General features: G+C 48.7%; 1 protein-coding gene across 1 annotated transcript in view; it reads right to left on the bottom strand.

Moving 5' to 3' along the window:
• Positions 1 to 12: 12 nt before the first annotated feature.
• Positions 13 to 24,739, bottom strand: part of CCKBR (cholecystokinin B receptor) — a 103,475-nt gene continuing 78,748 nt past the window's right edge. Inside the window, 4 exon segments of the mRNA XM_056552624.1 lie at positions 13 to 799; positions 802 to 927; positions 6,446 to 6,573; positions 19,773 to 20,034. Coding sequence (XP_056408599.1) covers positions 396 to 799; positions 802 to 927; positions 6,446 to 6,573; positions 19,773 to 20,034 — 920 coding nt within the window. The 3' untranslated portion in view covers positions 13 to 395.

Raw genomic sequence — 24,739 nt, forward strand, 5'->3', positions numbered from 1 at the left:
GGTTCTCCCTGACTTACAAGAACATGTGGGAACAGATGTGTCTCTGCACGGGTTTGATCCCAGGCACCTCCAGGTCTGGCTGCTCCCCACACTATATACATATATATATATTACACTATATTACAATACAGAGGGGTATAACAGTAACACTTGTCTTTGATGGGTCCTCGGACCCACAAGGTGTCTACGATCCTGGTTCCTGTGAACACACAATGAGACGGCACCAGAACAGAAGGAACCAGAGTCGTATCGTCCATCATGCAGCTCCTTAAGGCATTCAGTGCCAGGGGCCGAGAGCAGCACGTAACATCCGCGGGACTCCGCCATGGGGGATGTGTGGTGTTGGGCTATACTGGAGTTGTCCTGAGATGCCCCAGTCTTTCCACCGAAGAAGCTCAGGGAGGTCCTAAGCTGCTGACAGTAGTGTAGCTGAACTTGGAAAGAGAGGCTCCCGTGGCGCCTATATCCTCCTCTGGTTCACGAAAACGCCGACAAGGCTTGATGCAGCCGGCGAAGGTCGCCAGGAATGCTTTCCGGAACCGCTTGTTCATGAAGCAGTAGATGATTGGGTTGACGCATGCGGATGTGTAGGACAGCAGATGGATGAAGGATATGGGGGCGCCAGAGAGCATATTGAATGCCGACTTCTCATCGAACGCCTTCCAGGTGTTGGCGACGTAAACCGGCATCCAGCAGACGAAGAACATGGCCACGATGACGATCAGCATGCGGATGACGCGCTTCTTGGCCATCAGCTTGGCCTCTGAGCTGTTGATGCGGGCGCAGTCCATCTTGGTGCGGCGCCTGGAGTCAGGGTGGACATCTCCATGGTGTTACGGCGTTTGCTGACTTGGATGTAGCAGCCATCGTTCTCCTCACAGTTGCCGGCAGATGTTGACATGGCGACGCTGACCCCATTCTTATTGGCTGCAAGAAACAAACGTAAGTTCAGGTTTGATTTTATGTGCTATATAAAATGGGTTCTTACATGAGGGACCCCATGCTACATCTGCCAAATAATGACTAGAGGAGGGCCCCTTAACATCTTTAATAATGAGCTCCACGCCCCCGCCCCCCCCCCCCCGGACCTGTTGGACAACATGTCTACCAATAATGACTAAAGGAGGGGCCCCTTAACATCTTTAATAATGAGCTCCACGCCCCCCCCCCCCCCCCCCCCCCCCGGGGCCTGTTGGACAACATGTTTACCAATATGACTAAAGGAGGGCCCCTTAACATCTTTAATAATGAGCTCCACGCCCCCCCCCCCCCCCCCCCCCGGGCCTGTTGGACAACATGTTTACCAATAATGACTAAAGGAGGGTCACTTAACATCTTTAATAATGAGCTCCACACCTCTATGGATTACCCCCTGGGGATGATATATCTACCAGTAACAAATTAAGAAGAACTCTAACACCTCTGATGACTATCTTCTGCCCCAAGGGACTGTAGGACGATATATCTACCAATAAAAAAATACAGATTGATTGACTTTACATCTACGAATAATGAATACATCCTCCCCCCAGGGACTTTGGAACAACATATCTACCAATAATGAATACCTCCTGCCCCCAGGGACTGTAGGACAACAAATCTACCAATAATGAATACCTCCTGCCCCAGGGACTGTAGGACAACATATCTACGAATAATGAATACCTCCTGCCCCCAGGGACTTTGGAACAACATATCTACCAATAATGAATACCTCCTGCCCCCAGGGACTGTAGGACAACAAATCTACCAATAATGAATACCTCCTGCCCCAGGGACTGTAGGACAACATATCTACGAATAATGAATACCTCCTACCCCAGGGACTGTAGGACAACATATCTACGAATAATGAATACCTCCTACCCCAGGGACTGTAGGACAACATATCTACCAATAATGAATACCTCCTGCCCCCAGGGACTATAGGACAACATATCTACCAATAATGAATACCTCCTCCCCCAGGGACTGTAGAACAACATATCTATTAATAATGAATACCTCCTCCCCCAGGGACTGTAGGACAACATATCTACCAATAATGAATACATCCTGCCCCCAGGGACTGTAGGACAACATATCTACCAATAATGAATACCTCCTGCCCCCAGGGACTGTAGGACAACATATCTACCAATAATGAATACCTCCTGCCCCCAGGGACTGTAGGACAACATATCTACCAATAATGAATACCTCCTGCCCCCAGGGACTGTAGAACAACATATCTACCAATAATGATTATCTCCTGCCCCAGGGACTGTAGGACAACATATCTACCAATAATGAATACCTCCTGCCCCAGGGACTGTAGGACAACATATCTACCAATAATGAATACCTCCTGCCCCCAGGGACTATAGGACAACATATTATACCAATAATGAATACCTCCTGCCCCCAGGGACTGTAGGACAACATATCTACCAATAATGAATACCTCCTCCCCCAGGGACTGTAGAACAACATATCTACCAATAATGAATACCTCCTCCCCCAGGGACTGTAGGACAACATATCTACCAATAATGATTATCTCCTGCCCCAGGGACTGTAGGACAACATATCTACCAATAATGAATACCTCCTACCCCGGGGACTGTAGGACAACATATCTACCAATAATGAATACCTCCTGCCCCCAGGGACTATAGGACAACATATTATACCAATAATGAATACCTCCTGCCCCCGGGACTGTAGGACAACATATCTACCAATAATGAATACCTCCTCCCCCAGGGACTGTAGAACAACATATCTACCAATAATGAATACCTCCTCCCCCAGGGACTGTAGGACAACATATCTACCAATAATGAATACCTCCTCCCCCAGGGACTGTAGAACAACATATCTACCAATAATGAATACCTCCTCCCCCAGGGACTGTAGGACAACATATCTACCAATAATGAATACCTCCTGTCCCCAGGGACTGTAGGACAACATATCTACCAATAATGAATACATCCTGCCCCCAGGGACTGTAGGACAACATATCTATTAATAATGAATACCTCCTCCCCCAGGGACTGTAGGACAACATATCTACCAATAATGAATACATCCTGCCCCCAGGGACTGTAGGACAACATATCTACCAATAATGAATACCTCCTGCCCCCAGGGACTGTAGGACAACATATCTACCAATAATGAATACCTCCTCCCCCAGGGACTGTAGGACAACATATTATACCAATAAGGAATACCTCCTCCCCCAGGGACTGTAGAACAACATATCTACCAATAATGAATACCTCCTGCCCCCAGGGACTGTAGAACAACATATCTACCAATAATGAATACCTCCTCCCCCAGGGACTGTAGAACAACATATCTACCAATAATGAATACCTCCTCCCCCAGGGACTGTAGGTTAACATATCTATCAATAATGAATACCTCCTGCCCCCAGGGACTGTAGGACAACATATTATACCAATAATGAATACCTCCTGCCCCCAGGGACTGTAGAACAACATATCTACCAATAATGAATACCTCCTGCCCCAGGAACTGTAGAACAACATATCTACCAATAATGAATACCTCCTGTCCCAGGAACTGTAGGACAACATATCTACCAATAATGAATACCTCCTCCCCCAGGGACTGTAGGACAACATATTATACCAATAAGGAATACCTCCTCCCCCAGGGACTGTAGGACAACATATCTACCAATAATGGATACCTCCTGCCCCCAGGGACTGTAGGACAACATATCTACCAATAATGAATGCCTCCTGCCCCCAGGGACTGTAGGACAACACATCTACCAATAATGAATACCTCCTGCCCCCAGGGACTGTAGGACAACATATCTACCAATAATGAATACCTCCTGCCCCAGGGACTGTAGGACAACATATCTACCAATAATGAATACCTCCTGCCCCCAGGGACTGTAGGACAACATATCTACCAATAATGAATACCTCCTGCCCCAGGGACTGTAGGACAACATATCTACCAATAATGAATACCTCCTGCCCCCAGGGACTGTATGACAACATATCTACTAATAATGAATACCTCCTCCCCCAGGGACTGTAGGACAACATATCTACCAATGATGAATACCTCCTGCCCCCAGGGACTGTAGAACAACATATCTACCAATAATGAATACCTCCTGCCCCAGGGACTGTAGGACAACATATCTACCAATAATGAATACCTCCTGCCCCCAGGGATTGTAGAACAACATATCTACCAATAATGAATACCTCCTGCCCCCAGGGACTGTAAAACAACATATCTACCAATGATGAATACCTCCTGCCCCCAGGGACTGTAGAACAACATATCTACCAATAATGAATACCTCCTGCCCCCAGGAACTGTAGAACAACATATCTACCAATAATGAATACATCCTGCCCCAGGGACTGTAGAACAACATATCTACCAATAATGAATACCTCCTGCCCCCAGGAACTGTAAAACAACATATCTACCAATAATGAATACCTCCTGCCCCAGGGACTGTAGGACAACATATTATACCAATAATGAATACCTCCTGCCCCAGGGACTGTAGGACAACATATCTACCAATGATGAATACCTCCTGCCCCCAGGGACTGTAGGACAACATATCTACTAATAATGAATACCTCCTCCCCCAGGGACTGTAGAACAACATATCTACCAATAATGAATACATCCTGCCCCCAGGGACTGTAGAACAACATATCTACCAATAATGAATACCTCCTGCCCCGGGGACTGTAGAACAACATATCTACCAATAATGAATACCTCCTCCCCCAGGGACTGTAGGACAACATATCTACCAATAATGAATGCCTCCTGCCCCAGGGACTGTAGGACAACATATTATACCAATAAGGAATACCTCCTCCCCCGGGGACTGTAGAACAACATATCTACCAATAATGAATACCTCCTCCCCCAGGGACTGTAGGACAACATATCTACCAATAATGAATGCCTCCTGCCCCCAGGGACTGTAGGACAACACATCTACCAATAATGAATACATCCTGCCCCCAGGGACTGTAGGACAACATATCTACCAATAATGAATACCTCTTGCCCCCAGGGACTGTAGGACAACATATCTACCAATAATGAATACCTCCTGCCCCAGGGACTGTAGGTTAACATATCTACCAATAATGAATACCTCCTGCCCCCAGGGACTGTATGACAACATATCTACTAATAATGAATACCTCCTCCCCCAGGGACTGTAGGACAACATATCTACCAATGATGAATACCTCCTGCCCCAGGGACTGTAGAACAACATTTCTACCAATAATGAATACCTCCTGCCCCCAGGGACTGTAGAACAACATATCTACCAATAATGAATACCTACTGCCCCCAGGGACTGTAGAACAACATATCTACTAATAATGAATACCTCCTGCCCCCAGGGACTGTAAAACAACATATCTACCAATGATGAATACCTCCTGCCCCCAGGGACTGTAGAACAACATATCTACCAATAATGATTATCTCCTGCCCCAGGGACTGTAGGACAACATATCTACCAATAATGAATACCTCCTGCCCCAGGGACTGTAGGACAACATATCTACCAATAATGAATACCGCCTGCCCCCAGGGACTGTAGGACAACATATCTACCAATTATGAATACCTCCTGCCCCCAGGGACTGTAGGACAACATATCTACCAATAATGAATACCTCCTGCCCCCAGGGACTGTAGAACAACATATCTACCAATAATGAATACCTCCTCCCCCAGGGACTGTAGGACAACATATCTACCAATAATGAATACCTCCTGCCCCCAGGGACTGTAGAACAACATATCTTACAATAATGAATACCTCCTGCCCCCAGGGACTGTAGAACAACATATCTACCAATAATGAATACCTCCTGCCCCCAGGGACTGTAGGACAACATATCTACCATATAATGAATACCTCCTGCCCCCAGGGACTGTAGGACAACATATCTACCAATAATGAATACCTCCTGCCCCCAGGGACTGTAGGACAACATATCTACCAATAATGAATACCTCCTGCCCCAGGGACTGTAGGACAACATATCTACCAATAATGAATACCTCCTGCCCCAGGGACTGTAGGACAACATATCTACCAATAATGAATACCGCCTGCCCCCAGGGACTGTAGGACAACATATCTACCAATAATGAATACCTCCTGCCCCAGGGACTGTAGGACAACATATCTACCAATAATGAATACCTCCTCCCCCAGGGACTGTAGGACAACATATCTACCAATAATGAATACCGCCTGCCCCCAGGGACTGTAGCTAGAAAACCTACTTATATAGTTTATGCTCCATGTTTGTTTTTCTCCTAGAAAGAGACGTAATAATCGTTCGGTTCCTAATCATATAATTGGTGAAATGATTCCAGGATTACCAATCTGTGGTGATCAGCGGGTATCAGGTACCTTTGGCCTTTTTGTTTAGGTCCATCTCGAACTGTATGCCTCTGTAGAGCTCGTGTGAGATGAGTCCATACGCCACGATCATGACCACCCCGGGGATGAAGAAAAGCACGGTGAGCAGGATGACGTACCTGGACACAAGACAGAAGACAAAGTCAGAGCAAAGGAACCCTATGCCGAGCTGCAGGTTATACCAAACATTAATGCAATGGAGGACCAAGAAGTAAGTGCAAAGCTATCAGTTGCAAGGAAAATAAGTGAACCCTTAAAGGGGTACTCCACTGCTCAGCATTAAGAACAAACTGATCCGAACGCTGGAGCCGGCACCGGGAGCTCGTGACATCACGCCCCACCCCCTCAATGCAAGTCTATGGGAGGGGGCGTGGCGGCTGTCACGCCCCCTCCCATAGACTTGCATTGAGGGGGCGGGGCGTGACGTCAATGTTCTCATCCACCCCTGAATTAATTGTTCCTTCAATAAACACAAGGCCATGAGACATTTCTGCTGCACCTAAACTTCCCAAGAGCTCAGTGGTCTCCATGATTCTTACATGAAAGAAGGAACAACGAAGACCCACCAAACTAAGTAATCGGGGGAGAAGGGTCTTGGTAAGAGAGGAGACCAAGAACCCGATGGGCACTGTGCTCCAAAGATCCTGTGTGCAGATGGGAGAAACTTCCAGAAGGTCCAGAACCATCACTGCAGCCTCCACAATCTGGGCTTCACAGCAGATAGAAGCTTCTCCTCAGTAATAACACATGGAAGACGCCTGAAGATTACAGAGAAGGATCTAAAGGATCAGATTGTGAGGAACAAGATTCTAAGATCTGATGGAACCCACATCAAAGTTTCTGGCCTCAATTCTAAGCATCATGTCTGGAGGAAAACGGGCACTGCCCATCACCTGCCCAATACCATCCCTACAGTGATCATGGTGGGGGCAGCATCATGTCTGGGGGAAACCAGGCACTGCCCATCACCTGCCCAATACCATCCCTACAGTGATCATGGTGGGGGCAGCATCATGTCTGGAGGAAACCGGGCACTGCCCATCACCTGCCCAATACCATCCCTACAGTGATCATGGTGGGGGCAGCATCATGTCTGGGGGAAACCAGGCACTGCCCATCACCTGCCCAATACCATCCCTACAGTGATCATGGTGGGGGCAGCATCATGTCTGGAGGAAACCGGGCACTGCCCATCACCTGCCCAATACCATCCCTACAGTGATCATGGTGGGGGCAGCATCATGTCTGGGGGAAACCGGGCACTGCCCATCACCAGCCCAATACCATCCCTACAGTGATCATGGTGGGGGCAGTATCATGTCTGGGGGAAACCAGGCACTGCCCATCACCTGCCCAATACCATCCCTACAGTGATCATGATGGGGGCAGCATCATGTCTGGGGGAAACCAGGTACTGCCCATCACCTGCTCAATACCATCCCTACAGTGATCATGGTGGGGGCAGCATCATGTCTGGGGGAAACCAGGCACTGCCCATCACCTGCCAAATACCATCCCTACAGTGATCATGGTGGGGGCAGCATCATGTCTGGAGGAAACCAGGTACTGCCCATCACCTGCCCAATACCATCCCTACAGTGATCATGGTGGGGGCAGCATCATGTCTGGGGGAAACCAGGCACTGCCCATCACCTGCCCAATACCATCCCTACAGTGATCATGGTGGGGGCGGCATCAGGCATCATGTCTGGGGGAAACCAGGCACTGCCCATCACCTACCCAATACCATCCCTACAGTGATCATGGTGGGGGCAGCATCATGTCTGGAGGAAACCAGGTACTGCCCATCACCTGCCCAATACCATCCCTACAGTGATCATGGTGGGGGCAGCATCATGTCTGGGGGAAACCAGGAACTGCCAATCAACTGCCCAATACCATCCCTACAGTGATCATGGTGGGGGCAGCATCATGTCTGGGGGAAACCAGGTACTGCCCATCACCTGCCCAATACCATCCCTACAGTGATCATGGTGGGGGCAGCATCATGTATAGAGGAAACCAGGCACTGCCCATCACCTGCCCAATACCATCCCTACAGTGATTATGGTGGGGGCAGCATCATGTCTGGGGGAAACCAGGCACTGCCCATCACCTGCCCAATACCATCCCTACAGTGATCATGGTGGGGGCAGCATCATGTCTGGGGGAAACCAGGTACTGCCCATCACCTGACCAATACCATCCCTACAGTGATCATAGTGGGGGCAGCATCATGTCTGGGGGAAACCAAGCACTGCCCATCACCTGCCCAATACCATCCCTACAGTGATCATGGTGGGGGCAGCATCATGTCTGGGGGAAACCAGGCACTGCCCATCACCTGCCCAATACCATCCCTACAGTGATCATGGTGGGGACAGCATCATGTCTGGGGGAAACCAGGCACTGCCCATCACCTGCCCAATACCATCCCTACAGTGATCATGGGGGCAGCATCATGTCTGGGGGAAACCAGGCACTGCCCATCACCTACCCAATACCATCCCTACAGTGATCATTGTGGGGGCAGCATCATGTCTGGGGGAAACCAGAAACTGCCCATCACCTGCCCAATACCATCCCTACAGTGATCATGGTGGGGGCAGCATCATGTCTATAGGAAACCAGGCACTGCCCATCACCTGCCCAATACCATCCCTACAGTGATCATGGTGGGGTCAGCATCATGTCTATAGGAAACCAGGCACTGCCCATCACCTGCCCAATACCATCCCTACAGTGATCATGGTGGGGTCAGCATCATGTCTGGGGGAAACCAGGCACTGCCCATCACCTGCCCAATACCATCCCTACAGTGATCATGGTGGGGGCAGCATCATGTCTGGGGGAAACCAGGCACTGCCCATCACCTGCCCAATACCATCCCTACAGTGATCATGGTGGGGGCAGCATCATGTCTGGAGGAAACCAGGCACTGCCCATCACCTGCCCAATACCATCCCTACAGTGATCATAGTGGGGGGCAGCATCATGTCTGGAGGAAACCAGGCACTGCCCATCATCTGCCCAATACCATCCCTACAGTGATCATGGTGGGGGCAGCATCATGTCTGGGGGAAACCAGGCACTGCCCATCACCTGCCCAATACCATCCCTACAGTGATCATGGTGGGGGGGGGGGCAGCATCATGTCTGGAGGAAACCAGGCACTGCCCATCACCTGCCCAATACCATCCCTACAGTGATCATGGTGGGGGCAGCATCATGTCTGGAGGAAACCAGGCACTGCCCATCACCTGCCCAATACTATCCCTACAGTGATCATGGTGGGGGCAGCATCATGTCTGGGGGAAACCAGGTACTGCCCATCACCTGCCCAATACCATCCCTACAGTGATCATGGTGGGGGCAGTATCATGTCTGGGGGAAACCAAGCACTGCCCATCACCTGCCCAATACCATCCCTACAGTGATCATGGTGGGGGCAGTATCATGTCTGGGGGAAACCAAGCACTGCCCATTACCTGCCCAATACCATCCCTACAGTGATCATGGTGGGGGCAGCATCATGTCTGGGGGAAACCAGGTACTACCCATCACCTTCCCAATACCCTCTCTACTTTGATCATGGTGGGGGCAGCATCATATCTGGAGGAAACCAGGCACTGCCCATCACCTTCCCAATACCATCCCTACAGTGATTATGGTGGGGGCAGCATCATGTCTGGGGGAAACCAGGCACTGCCCATCACCTGCCCAATACCATCCCTACAGTGATCATGGTGGGGGCAGCATCATGTCTGGGGGAAACCAGGTACTGCCCATCACCTGACCAATACCATCCCTACAGTGATCATAGTGGGGGCAGCATCATGTCTGGGGGAAACCAAGCACTGCCCATCACCTGCCCAATACCATCCCTACAGTGATCATGGTGGGGGCAGCATCATGTCTGGGGGAAACCAGGCACTGCCCATCACCTGCCCAATACCATCCCTACAGTGATTATGGTGGGGGCAGCATCATGTCTGGGGGAAACCAGGTACTGCCCATCACCTGACCAATACCATCCCTACAGTGATCATAGTGGGGGCAGCATCATGTCTGGGGGAAACCAAGCACTGCCCATCACCTGCCCAATACCATCCCTACAGTGATCATGGTGGGGGCAGCATCATGTCTGGGGGAAACCAGGCACTGCCCATCACCTGCCCAATACCATCCCTACAGTGATCATTGTGGGGGCAGCATCATGTCTGGGGGAAACCAGGAACTGCCCATCACCTGCCCAATACCATCCCTACAGTGATCATGGTGGGGGCAGCATCATGTCTATAGGAAACCAGGCACTGCCCATCACCTGCCCAATACCATCCCTACAGTGATCATGGTGGGGTCAGCATCATGTCTATAGGAAACCAGGCACTGCCCATCACCTGCCCAATACCATCCCTACAGTGATCATGGTGGGGGCAGCATCATGTCTGGGGGAAACCAGGTACTGCCCATCACCTGCCCAATACCATCCCTACAGTGATCATGGTGGGGGCAGCATCATGTCTGGAGGAAACCAGGCACTGCCCATCACCTGCCCAATACCATCCCTACAGTGATCATGGTGGGGGGCAGCATCATGTCTGGAGGAAACCAGGCACTGCCCATCATCTGCCCAATACCATCCCTACAGTGATCATGGTGGGGGCAGCATCATGTCTGGGGGAAACCAGGCACTGCCCATCACCTGCCCAATACCATCCCTACAGTGATCATGGTGGGGGGGGGCAGCATCATGTCTGGAGGAAACCAGGCACTGCCCATCACCTGCCCAATACCATCCCTACAGTGATCATGGTGGGGGCAGCATCATGTGTGGAGGAAACCAGGCACTGCCCATCACCTGCCCAATACTATCCCTACAGTGATCATGGTGGGGGCAGCATCATGTCTGGGGGAAACCAGGTACTGCCCATCACCTGCCCAATACCATCCCTACAGTGATCATGGTGGGGGCAGTATCATGTCTGGGGGAAACCAAGCACTGCCCATCACCTGCCCAATACCATCCCTACAGTGATCATGGTGGGGGCAGTATCATGTCTGGGGGAAACCAAGCACTGCCCATCACCTGCCCAATACCCTCCCTACAGTGATCATGGTGGGGGCAGCATCATGTCTGGGGGAAACCAGGTGCTGCCCATCACCTGCCCAATACCATCCCTACAGTGATCATGGTGGGGGCAGCATCATGTCTGGAGGAAACCAGGTACTGCCCATCACCTGCCCAATACCATCCCTACAGTGATCATGGTGGGGGCAGTATCATGTCTGGGGGAAACCAGGCACTGCCCATCACCTGCCCAATACCATCTATACAGTGATCATGGTGGGGGCAGCATCATGTATAAAGGAAACCAGGCACTGCCCATCACCTGCCCAATACCATCCCTACAGTGATCATGGTGGGGGCAGCATCATGTCTGGGGGAAACCAAGCACTGCCCATCACCTGCCCAATACTATCCCTACAGTGATCATGGTGGGGGCAGCATCATGTCTGGGGGAAACCAGGCACTGTCCATCACCTGCCCAATACCATCCCTACAGTGATCATGGTGGGGGCAGCATCATGTCTGGAGGAAACCGGGCACTGCCCATCACCTGCCCAATACCATCCCTACAGTGATCATGGTGGGGGCAGCATCATGTCTGGGGGAAACCGGGCACTGCCCATCACCAGCCCAATACCATCCCTACAGTGATCATGGTGGGGGCAGTATCATGTCTGGGGGAAACCAGGCACTGCCCATCACCTGCCCAATACCATCCCTACAGTGATCATGGTGGGGGCAGCATCATGTCTGGGGGAAACCAGGTACTGCCCATCACCTGCTCAATACCATCCCTACAGTGATCATGGTGGGGGCAGCATCATGTCTGGGGGAAACCAGGCACTGCCCATCACCTGCCAAATACCATCCCTACAGTGATCATGGTGGGGGCAGCATCATGTCTGGAGGAAACCAGGTACTGCCCATCACCTGCCCAATACCATCCCTACAGTGATCATGGTGGGGGCAGCATCATGTCTGGGGGAAACCAGGCACTGCCCATCACCTGCCCAATACCATCCCTACAGTGATCATGGTGGGGGCGGCATCAGGCATCATGTCTGGGGGAAACCAGGCACTGCCCATCACCTACCCAATACCATCCCTACAGTGATCATGGTGGGGGCAGCATCATGTCTGGAGGAAACCAGGTACTGCCCATCACCTGCCCAATACCATCCCTACAGTGATCATGGTGGGGGCAGCATCATGTCTGGGGGAAACCAGGAACTGCCAATCAACTGCCCAATACCATCCCTACAGTGATCATGGTGGGGGCAGCATCATGTCTGGGGGAAACCAGGTACTGCCCATCACCTGCCCAATACCATCCCTACAGTGATCATGGTGGGGGCAGCATCATGTATAGAGGAAACCAGGCACTGCCCATCACCTGCCCAATACCATCCCTACAGTGATTATGGTGGGGGCAGCATCATGTCTGGGGGAAACCAGGCACTGCCCATCACCTGCCCAATACCATCCCTACAGTGATCATGGTGGGGGCAGCATCATGTCTGGGGGAAACCAGGTACTGCCCATCACCTGACCAATACCATCCCTACAGTGATCATAGTGGGGGCAGCATCATGTCTGGGGGAAACCAAGCACTGCCCATCACCTGCCCAATACCATCCCTACAGTGATCATGGTGGGGGCAGCATCATGTCTGGGGGAAACCAGGCACTGCCCATCACCTGCCCAATACCATCCCTACAGTGATCATGGTGGGGACAGCATCATGTCTGGGGGAAACCAGGCACTGCCCATCACCTGCCCAATACCATCCCTACAGTGATCATGGGGGCAGCATCATGTCTGGGGGAAACCAGGCACTGCCCATCACCTACCCAATACCATCCCTACAGTGATCATTGTGGGGGCAGCATCATGTCTGGGGGAAACCAGGAACTGCCCATCACCTGCCCAATACCATCCCTACAGTGATCATGGTGGGGGCAGCATCATGTCTATAGGAAACCAGGCACTGCCCATCACCTGCCCAATACCATCCCTACAGTGATCATGGTGGGGTCAGCATCATGTCTATAGGAAACCAGGCACTGCCCATCACCTGCCCAATACCATCCCTACAGTGATCATGGTGGGGTCAGCATCATGTCTGGGGGAAACCAGGCACTGCCCATCACCTGCCCAATACCATCCCTACAGTGATCATGGTGGGGGCAGCATCATGTCTGGGGGAAACCAGGCACTGCCCATCACCTGCCCAATACCATCCCTACAGTGATCATGGTGGGGGCAGCATCATGTCTGGAGGAAACCAGGCACTGCCCATCACCTGCCCAATACCATCCCTACAGTGATCATGGTGGGGGGCAGCATCATGTCTGGAGGAAACCAGGCACTGCCCATCATCTGCCCAATACCATCCCTACAGTGATCATGGTGGGGGCAGCATCATGTCTGGGGGAAACCAGGCACTGCCCATCACCTGCCCAATACCATCCCTACAGTGATCATGGTGGGGGGGGGGCAGCATCATGTCTGGAGGAAACCAGGCACTGCCCATCACCTGCCCAATACCATCCCTACAGTGATCATGGTGGGGGCAGCATCATGTCTGGAGGAAACCAGGCACTGCCCATCACCTGCCCAATACTATCCCTACAGTGATCATGGTGGGGGCAGCATCATGTCTGGGGGAAACCAGGCACTGCCCATCACCTGCCCAATACCATCCCTACAGTGATCATGGTGGGGGCAGTATCATGTCTGGGGGAAACCAAGCACTGCCCATCACCTGCCCAATACCATCCCTACAGTGATCATGGTGGGGGCAGTATCATGTCTGGGGGAAACCAAGCACTGCCCATTACCTGCCCAATACCATCCCTACAGTGATCATGGTGGGGGCAGCATCATGTCTGGGGGAAACCAGGTACTACCCATCACCTTCCCAATACCCTCTCTACTTTGATCATGGTGGGGGCAGCATCATATCTGGAGGAAACCAGGCACTGCCCATCACCTTCCCAATACCATCCCTACAGTGATTATGGTGGGGGCAGCATCATGTCTGGGGGAAACCAGGCACTGCCCATCACCTGCCCAATACCATCCCTACAGTGATCATGGTGGGGGCAGCATCATGTCTGGGGGAAACCAGGTACTGCCCATCACCTGACCAATACCATCCCTACAGTGATCATAGTGGGGGCAGCATCATGTCTGGGGGAAACCAGGCACTGCCCATCACCTGCCCAATACCATCCCTACAGTGATCATGGTGGGGGCAGCATCATGTCTGGGGGAAACCAGGCACTGCCCATCACCTACCCAATACCATCCCTACAGTGATCATTGTGGGGGCAGCATCATGTCTGGGGGAAACCAGGAACTGCCCATCACCTGCCCAATACCATCCCTACAGTGATCATGGTGGGGGCAGCATCATGTCTGGGGGAAACCAGGTACTGCCCATCACCTGCCCAATACCATCCCTACAGTGATCATGGTGGGGGCAGCATCATGTCTGGAGGAAACCAGGCACTGCCCATCACCTGCCCAATACCATCCCTACAGTGATCATGGTGGGGGGCAGCATCATGTCTGGAGGAAACCAGGCACTGCCCATCATCTGCCCAATACCATCCCTACAGTGATCATGGTGGGGGCAGCATCATGTCTGGGGGAAACCAGGCACTGCCCATCACCTGCCCAATACCATCCCTACAGTGATCATGGTGGGGGGGGGCAGCATCATGTCTGGAGGAAACCAGGCACTGCCCATCACCTGCCCAATACCATCCCTACAGTGATCATGGTGGGGGGGGGGCAGCATCATGTCTGGAGGAAACCAGGCACTGCCCATCACCTGCCCAATACTATCCCTACAGTGATCATGGTGGGGGCAGCATCATGTCTGGGGGAAACCAGGTACTGCCCATCACCTGCCCAATACCATCCCTACAGTGATCATGGTGGGGGCAGTATCATGTCTGGGGGAAACCAAGCACTGCCCATCACCTGCCCAATACCCTCCCTACAGTGATCATGGTGGGGGCAGCATCATGTCTGGGGGAAACCAGGTGCTGCCCATCACCTGCCCAATACCATCCCTACAGTGATCATGGTGGGGGCAGCATCATGTCTGGAGGAAACCAGGTACTGCCCATCACCTGCCCAATACCATCCCTACAGTGATCATGGTGGGGGCAGTATCATGTCTGGGGGAAACCAGGCACTGCCCATCACCTGCCCAATACCATCCCTACAGTGATCAGGGTGGGGGCAGCATCATGTCTGGAGAAAACCAGGCACTTCCCATCACCTGCCCAATACCATCCCTACAGTGATCATGGTGGGGGCAGCATCATGTCTGGAGAAAACCAGGCACTGCCCATCACCTGCCCAATACCATCCCTACAGTGATCATGGTGGGGGCAGCATCATGTCTGGAGAAAACCAGGCACTGCCCATCACCTGCCCAATACCATCCCTACAGTGATCATGGTGGGGGCAGCATCATGTCTGGGGGAAACCAGGTGCTGCCCATCACCTGCCCAATACCATCCCTACAGTGATCATGGTGGGGGCAGCATCATGTCTGGGGGAAACCAGGCACTGCCCATCACCTGCCCAATACCATCCCTACAGTGATCATGGTGGGGGCAGCATCATGTCTGGGGGAAACCAGCCACTTTCTGGATACATTGTATATAGCAGAAGTGTCTCGGATGAGGAGCACTCACAGACCTCCGCTTCTCTTCTGCTCCACTAACTTTCCTTCCTGTTACTTAGCGGGTTTTGGAGCGTCTCCCTCACCAGGGATCTCTGCTCAGACGATTCCCACAGCAGCGCTCTCTCTCTCTCTCTCCCCCCGCGCTCTCTCTCTCTCGCTCTCGTGTTGCGGTTCGTGGTAACATTGTTCTCATTCCTTGAAGTGTTTACTAAGACGGTGTAATCTCCAGTAAATATATGATGTCCTTGTGGAGTTCCTTACGACCTTCTCGGTCCTCATATTCCGGCAGGTGAAGCGGAGCGCTGTCTCACGTATAATGAGCGGCCATCGCACCGAGCTCACGTGCCGTCACCGCTCTTATTCCCGTTCTATTTACGCTTCATTACTCGGCCCTCGGAAATCACTAGAGCGATATAGTCATTGTGTGATGGCGGTATTCACTGCACCAGATACGGAAATGAAGGACTGAAATAATATCAAAGTCTCATCACAGCAGAAGAGGGAAGTCCCAGAAGTTAGGGACTAACCCAATGTGTAGTGGTGGTCATAGGGTTAACCCTCCATGTGATGAGAATGTTCACTGGTAGTACATGGCGGTTCTCACTTAGAGGCATGTATATGGTGATTCTCACTTAGAGACATGTATATGGCGGTTCTCACTTAGAGACATGTATATGGCGGTTCTCACTTAGAGACATGTATATGGCGGTTCTCCCTTAGAGACATGTATATGGTGATTCTCACTTAGAGGCATGTATATGGCGGTTCTCACTTAGAGACATGTATATGGCGGTTCTCCCTTAGAGACATGTATATGGCGGTTCTCACTTAGAGGCATGTATATGGCGGTTCTCCCTTAGAGACATGTATATGGCGGTTCTCACTTAGAGGCATGTATATGGCGGTTCTCACTTAGAGTCATGTATATGGTGGTTCTCACTTAGAGGCATGTATATGGCGGTTCTCACTTAGAGGCATGTATATGGCGGTTCTCCCTTAGAGGCATGTATATGGCGGTTCCCACTTAGAGACATGTACATGGCGGCTCTCACTTAGAGACATGTATATGGCGGCTCTCACTTAGAGACATGTACATGGCGGTTCTCACTTAGAGGCATGTATATGGCGGTTCTCACTTAGAGGCATGTATATGGCGGTTCTCACTTAGAGGCATGTATATGGCGGTTCTCCCTTAGAGGCATGTATATGGCGGTTCTCACTTATAGACATGTATATGGCGGTTCTCACTTAGAGGCATGTATATGGCGGTTCTCACTTAGAGACATGTATATGGCGGCTCTCACTTAGAGACATGTACATGGCGGTTCTCACTTAGAGGCATGTATATGGCGGTTCTCACTTTTAGATATGTATATGGCGGTTCTCACTTAGAGACATGTATATGGCGGTTCTCACTTAGAGACATGTATATGGCGGTTCTCACTTTTAGACATGTATATGGCGGTTCTCACTTAGAGATATGTATATGGCGGCTCTCACTTATAGACATGTATATGGTGGTTCTCACTTATAGACATGTATATGGCGGTTCTTACTTATAGACATGTATATGGCGGCTCTCACTTATAGACATGTATATGGCGGCTCTCCCTTAGAGACATGTATATGGCGGCTCTCCCTTAGAGACATGTATATGGCGGCTCTCCCTTAGAGACATGTATATGGCGGTTCTTACTTATAGACATGTATATTGCGGTTCTCACTTAGAGGCATGTATATGGCGGCTCTCACTAATAGACATGTATATGTCGTCTCTCACTTATAGTCATGTATATGGCGGTTCTTACTTATAGACATGTATATTGCGGTTCTCACTTAGAGGCCTGTATATGGCGGTTCTCACTTATAGACATGTATATGGTGGCTCTCACTTAGAGGCCTGTATATGGCGGTTCTCACTTAGAGGCATGTATATGGCGGTTCTCACTTAGAGACATGTATATGGCGGCTCTCACTTATAGACATGTATATGGTGGTTCTCACTTATAGACATGTATATGGCGGTTCTTACTTATAGACATGTATATGGCGGCTCTCACTTATAGACATGTATATGGTGGCTCTCACTTAGAGGCCTGTATATGGCGGTTCTTACTTATAGACATGTATATGGCGGCTCTCACTTATAGACATGTATATGGCGGTTCTCACTTAGAGGCATGTATATGGCGGTTCTCACTTAGAGACATGTATATGGCGGCTCTCACTTAGAGACATGTACATGGCGGTTCTCACTTAGAGGCATGTATATGGCGGTTCTCACTTTTAGATATGTATATGGCGGTTCTCACTTAGAGACATGTATATGGCGGTTCTCACTTAGAGACATGTATATGGCGGTTCTCACTTTTAGACATGTATATGGCGGTTCTCACTTAGAGATATGTATATGGCGGCTCTCACTTATAGACATGTATATGGTGGTTCTCACTTATAGACATGTATATGGCGGTTCTTACTTATAGACATGTATATGGCGGCTCTCACTTATAGACATGTATATGGCGGCTCTCCCTTAGAGACATGTATATGGCGGCTCTCCCTTAGAGACATGTATATGGCGGCTCTCCCTTAGAGACATGTATATGGCGGTTCTTACTTATAGACATGTATATTGCGGTTCTCACTTAGAGGCATGTATATGGCGGCTCTCACTAATAGACATGTATATGTCGTCTCTCACTTATAGTCATGTATATGGCGGTTCTTACTTATAGACATGTATATTGCGGTTCTCACTTAGAGGCCTGTATATGGCGGTTCTCACTTATAGACATGTATATGGTGGCTCTCACTTAGAGGCCTGTATATGGCGGTTCTCACTTAGAGACATGTATATGGCGGTTCTCACTTAGAGACATGTATATGGCGGCTCTCACTTATAGACATGTATATGGTGGTTCTCACTTATAGACATGTATATGGCGGTTCTTACTTATAGACATGTATATGGCGGCTCTCACTTATAGACATGTATATGGCGGCTCTCACTTATAGACATGTATATGGCGGTTCTCACTTATAGACATGTATATGGCGGTTCTTACTTATAGACATGTATATGGCGGCTCTCACTTATAGACATGTATATGGCGGCTCTCCCTTATAGACATGTATATGGCGGCTCTCACTTATAGACATGTATATGGCGGCTCTCACTTATAGTCATGTATATGGCGGTTCTCACTGTGTAATGTCTCTGACCTCAGCTGTCTCATCTCACTATGGTCAGTGTTGTCTCTGTCCCTCATGGTTCCATCTTCTCGTGTCTCTTTCTGACTGTCCTCACTGCACTCTAGTAGACATCATCACTTCCATTGTCCTCTCATGGCCACTGACTGTCTCGGCACTCTCTCCACCATACCGCATTGTAACAGGACAGGTCTCTCCCTCATCCAGCTGTCTGATCCTCTGCCCCCCCCATATCAGTGCAGGCAGGAGACCCCATAAGTGGCGGCCACATGCCCCAGTCTCACAATCCTCCCCTCTATCTATTACAGTCATGGGTATATGTGACTCACCATGCTTGCTGCACCTGGTTGTTGGGCCATTTCAGGCGGCACTGGTAGCCCTCTTGGTTCTCGGCCATCACGAAGCTCACCAGTGTGTTGTACACCAGGTACGGGATCATTATGATGACGGATAAGATCCAGGTGGCGGCGATCACCTTGTAGGCGTGGGATCGGGTCTGCCACACCCGGGATTTCAAGGGGTTGCAAATAGCGCTGTAGCGTTCAATGGCGATGGCGACCAGGTTAAAGGTGGAGACACTGACAGAGATTCCTGGGAAGAGATGGAAACACGATCACAAGGAGACCGGAACAGGAAACCTGTCACTATGGGGACCACCGTAATGAGTGGGTGGAGGGGGCCGCATCCTGAGGTGATGACCACCACAGCCGCAGAGATCAATATAAATGATGAATCCATATTATCTCTGAGCTCTGCCTTATTATCTCTGAGCTCTGCCTTATTATCTCTGAGCTCTGCCTTATTATCTCTGAGCTCTGCCTTATTCTCTCTGAGCTCTGCCTTATTATTTCTGAGCTCTGTCTTATTATCTCTGAGCTCTGCCTTATTATCTCTGAGCTCTGCCTTATTATCTCTGAGCTCTGCCTTATTATCTCTGAGCTCAGCCTTATTATCTCTGAGCTCTGCCTTAATATCTCTGAGCTCTGCCTTATTATCTCTGAGCTCAGCCTTATTATCTCTGAGCTCTGCCTTAATATCTCTGAGCTCTGCCTTATTATCTCTGAGCTCTGCCTTATCTCTGAGCTCTGCCTTATTATCTCTGAGCTCTACCTTATTATCTCTGAGCTCTGCCTTATTATCTCTGAGCTCTGCCTTATTATCTCTGAGCTCTGCCTTATTATCTCTGAGCTCTAAATTATTATCTCTGAGCTCTACCTTATAATATCTAAACTCTACCTTATTATCTCTGATCTCTGCCTTATTATCTCTGAGCTCTACCTTATTATCTCTGAGCTCTACCTTATTATCTCTGAGCTCTGCCTTATTATCTCTGAGCTCTGCCTTATTATCTCTGAGCTCTGCCTTATTATCTCTGAGCTCTAAATTATTATCTCTGAGCTCTACCTTATAATATCTAAACTCTACCTTATTATCTCTGATCTCTGCCTTATTATCTCTGAGCTCTGCCTTATTATCTCTGAGCTCTGCGTTATTATCTCTGAGCTCTACCTTATTATCTCTGAGCTCTACCTTATTATCTCTGAGCTCTGCCTTATCATCTCTGAGCTCTACCTTATTATCTCTGAGCTCTGCCTTATTATCTCTGAGCTCTGCCTTATCTCTGAGCTCTGCCTTATTATCTCTGAGCTCTACCTTATTATCTCTGAGCTCTGCCTTATTATCTCTGAGCTCTGCCTTATTATCTCTGAGCTCTAAATTATTATCTCTGAGCTCTACCTTATTATCTCTGAGCTCTGCCTTATCATCTCTGAGCTCTACCTTATTATATCTGAGCTCTGCCTTATTATCTCAGAGCTCTACCTTATTATCTCTGAGCTCTGCCTTATTATCTCTGAGCTCTGCCTTATTATCTCTGAGCTCTACCTTATTATCTCTGAGCTCTGCCTTATTATCTCTGAGCTCTACCTTATTATCTCTGAGCTCTACCTTATTATCTCTGAGCTCTACTTTATCAACTCTGAGCTCTAGCTTATTATCTCTGAGCTCTACCTTATCAACTCTGAGCTCTGCCTTATTATCTCTGAGCACTACCTTATTATCTCTGAGCTCTACTTTATTATCTCTGAGCTCTGCCTTAACATCTCTGAGTTCTACCATATTATCTCTGAGCTCTGCCTTATTATCTCTGAGCTCTGCCTTATTATCTCTGAGCTCTGCCTTATTATCTCTGAGCTCTGCGTTATTATCTCTGAGCTCTACCTTATTATCTCTGAGCTCTACCTTATTATCTCTGAGCTCTGCCTTATCATCTCTGAGCTCTACCTTATTATCTCTGAGCTCTGCCTTATTATCTCAGAGCTCTACCTTATTATCTCTGAGCTCTGCATTATTATCTGTGAGCTCTGCCTTATTATCTCTGAGCTCTACCTTATTATCTCTGAGCTCTACCTTATTATCTCGGAGCTCTGCCTTATTATCTCTGAGCTCTACCTTATTATCTCTGAGCTCTACCTTATTATCTCTGAGCTCTACCTTATAAACTCTGAGCTCTACCTTATCATCTCGGAGCTCTACCTTACCATCTCGGAGCTCTACCTTATTATCTCTGAGCTCTACCTTATCATCTCTGCGCTCTACCTTATTATCTTTAAACTTTACCTTATTATCTCTGAGCTCTGTCTTATTATCTCTGAGCTCTACCTTATTATCTCTGAGCTCAACCTTATCATCTCTGCGCTCTACCTTATTATCTTTAAACTTTACCTTATTATCTCTGAGCTCTGTCTTATTATCTCTGAGCTCTACCTTATTATCTCTGAGCTCAACCTTATTATCTCTGAGCTCTACCTTATCATCTCTGAGCTCTACCTTATCATCTCTGAGCTCTACCTTATCATCTCTGAGCTCTGCCTTATCATCTCTGAGCTCTACCTTATTATCTCTGAGCTCTACCTTATTATCTCTGAGCTCTGCCTTATTATCTCAGAGCTCTACCTTATTATCTCTGAGCTCTGCGTTATTATCTCTGAGCTCTGCCTTATTATCTCTGAGCTCTACCTTATTATCTCTGAGCTCTACCTTATTATCTCTGAGCTCTACCTTATAAACTCTGAGCTCTACCTTATCATCTCGGAGCTCTACCTTACCATCTCGGAGCTCTACCTTATTATCTCTGAGCTCTACCTTATCATCTCTGAGCTCTACCTTATTATCTTTAAACTTTACCTTATTATCTCTGAGCTCTGTCTTATTATCTCTGAGCTCTACCTTATTATCTCTGAGCTCAACCTTATTATCTCTAAACTCTACCTTATTATCTCTGAGCTCTGCCTTATTATCTCTGAGCTCTACCTTATTATCTCTGAGCTCTTCCTTATTATCTCTAAGCTCTACCTTATTATCTCTGAGCTCTGCCTTATTATCTCTGAGCTCTGCCTTATTATCTCTGAGCTCTCCCTTATCATCTTTGAGCTCTGCCTTATTATCTCTGAGCTCTGCCTTATTATCTCTGAGCTCCGCCTTATTATCTCTGAGCTCCACTTTATCATCTCTGAGCTCTACCTTATTATATCTGAGCTCTGTGTTATTATCTCTGAGCTCTACCTTATTATCTCTGAGCTCTACCTTATTATCTCTGAGCTCTGCCTTATTATTTCTGAGCTCTTCCTTATTATCTCTGAGCTCTATCTTACTTTCTCTAAGAACTACCTTATTATCTCTGAGCTCTACCTTTTAATCTCTGAGCTCTACCTTATCATCTCTGAGCTCTGCCTTATTATCTCTGAGCTCTACCTTTTAATCTCTGAGCTCTACCTTATTATCTCTGAGCTCTACCTTGTCATCTCTGAGCTCTGCCTTATTATCTCTGAGCTCTATCTTACTTTCTCTAAGCACTACCTTATTATCTCGGAGTTCTACTCTATTACCTCTGGACTTCGGTCTCTATATTATTATCTATAGGCTCTGCATTATTATGTAAGCACTCTGCTCTATTGTCTTGTGGCACTGCCTTATTAATTTGAGTTCCACATTATTTTCCTAGAGCTCAGCACAACTATTCAGGGCCGGTGTTATTATCCGTGTGCTCTAAATTATTATGATGGAGCGCTGCATTACTATCTCATCTCTCTACATTATTATCCAAGGACTCTGTCTTATTATTCTTGGTCTCCTCAAATATTATGTCAGGACTCTGTGATATAATTCACAGGCTCGAAATTATCTCAGGGCTCTGCATTATGATCTCAGGGCTCTGTATTATCATATCAGGGCTCTGCATTATTATCCCAGGGCTCTTAATTATTATCCTAGGTCTCTGCATTATTATCCTAGGGCTCTGCATTATTATACTTGCTCTCTACATTATGATCTGGTGACTCTGTGATATGATGTACAGGCTCTAAATGATCATCTCAGGGCTCTGCATTATTATACTACAGCTCTGCATTATTATCTCAGGGCTCTGCATTATTATACTACAGCTCTGCATTATTATCTCAGGACTCTGGCATTATTATGCTACGGCTCTGCATTATTATCTCAGGGCTATGTATAATCTCAGGGCTCTGCATTATTATGCTACGGCTCTGCATTATTATCTCAGGGCTCTGTATTTCATCTCAGGGCTCTGCATTGTTATGCTACGGCTCTGCATTATTATCTCAGGGCTGTTTTTTTATCTCAGGGCTCTGCATTATTATCTCAGGGCTCTGTATTTTATTTCAGGGCTCTGCATTATTATGCTACAGCTCTGCATTATTATCTCAGGGCTCTGTATTTCATCTCAGGGCTCTGCATTATTATGCTACAGCTCTGCATTATTATCTCAGGGCTCTGTATTTTATCTCAGGGCTCTGCATTATTATGCTACGGCTCTGCATTATTATCTCAGGGCTCTGTATTTTATCTCAGGGCTCTGCATTATTATGCTACTGCTCTGCATTATTATCTCAGGGCTCTGTATTTCATCTCAGGGCTCTGCATTATTATGCTATGGCTCTGCACTATTATCCCAGGGCTCTGTATTATTATCTTAGAATTTTGCATTATTATCCCAGGGCTTTGTATTATCATCTCAGGGCCCTGTATTATCATCTCCAGCTCTGCATTATCAACTCAGAGCTCTGTATTATCATCTCAGGGCTCTGTGTTATTATCTAAGGGACTTAATTATTATCTCTGGGACTGAATAATTATCCCTGGACTGAATTATTATCTCAGGGACTGAATTTTATATCCTAGGGCTCTGTATTATCATCTCAAAGCTCTGTATTATAATCTCTGGGCTCTGAATTATCATCTCAGGGCTCTGTATTATCATCTCAGGGCTCTGTAT

Source organism: Hyla sarda, unplaced genomic scaffold (assembly GCF_029499605.1).
Source record: "Hyla sarda isolate aHylSar1 unplaced genomic scaffold, aHylSar1.hap1 scaffold_174, whole genome shotgun sequence".
Taxonomy (NCBI): domain Eukaryota; kingdom Metazoa; phylum Chordata; class Amphibia; order Anura; family Hylidae; genus Hyla; species Hyla sarda.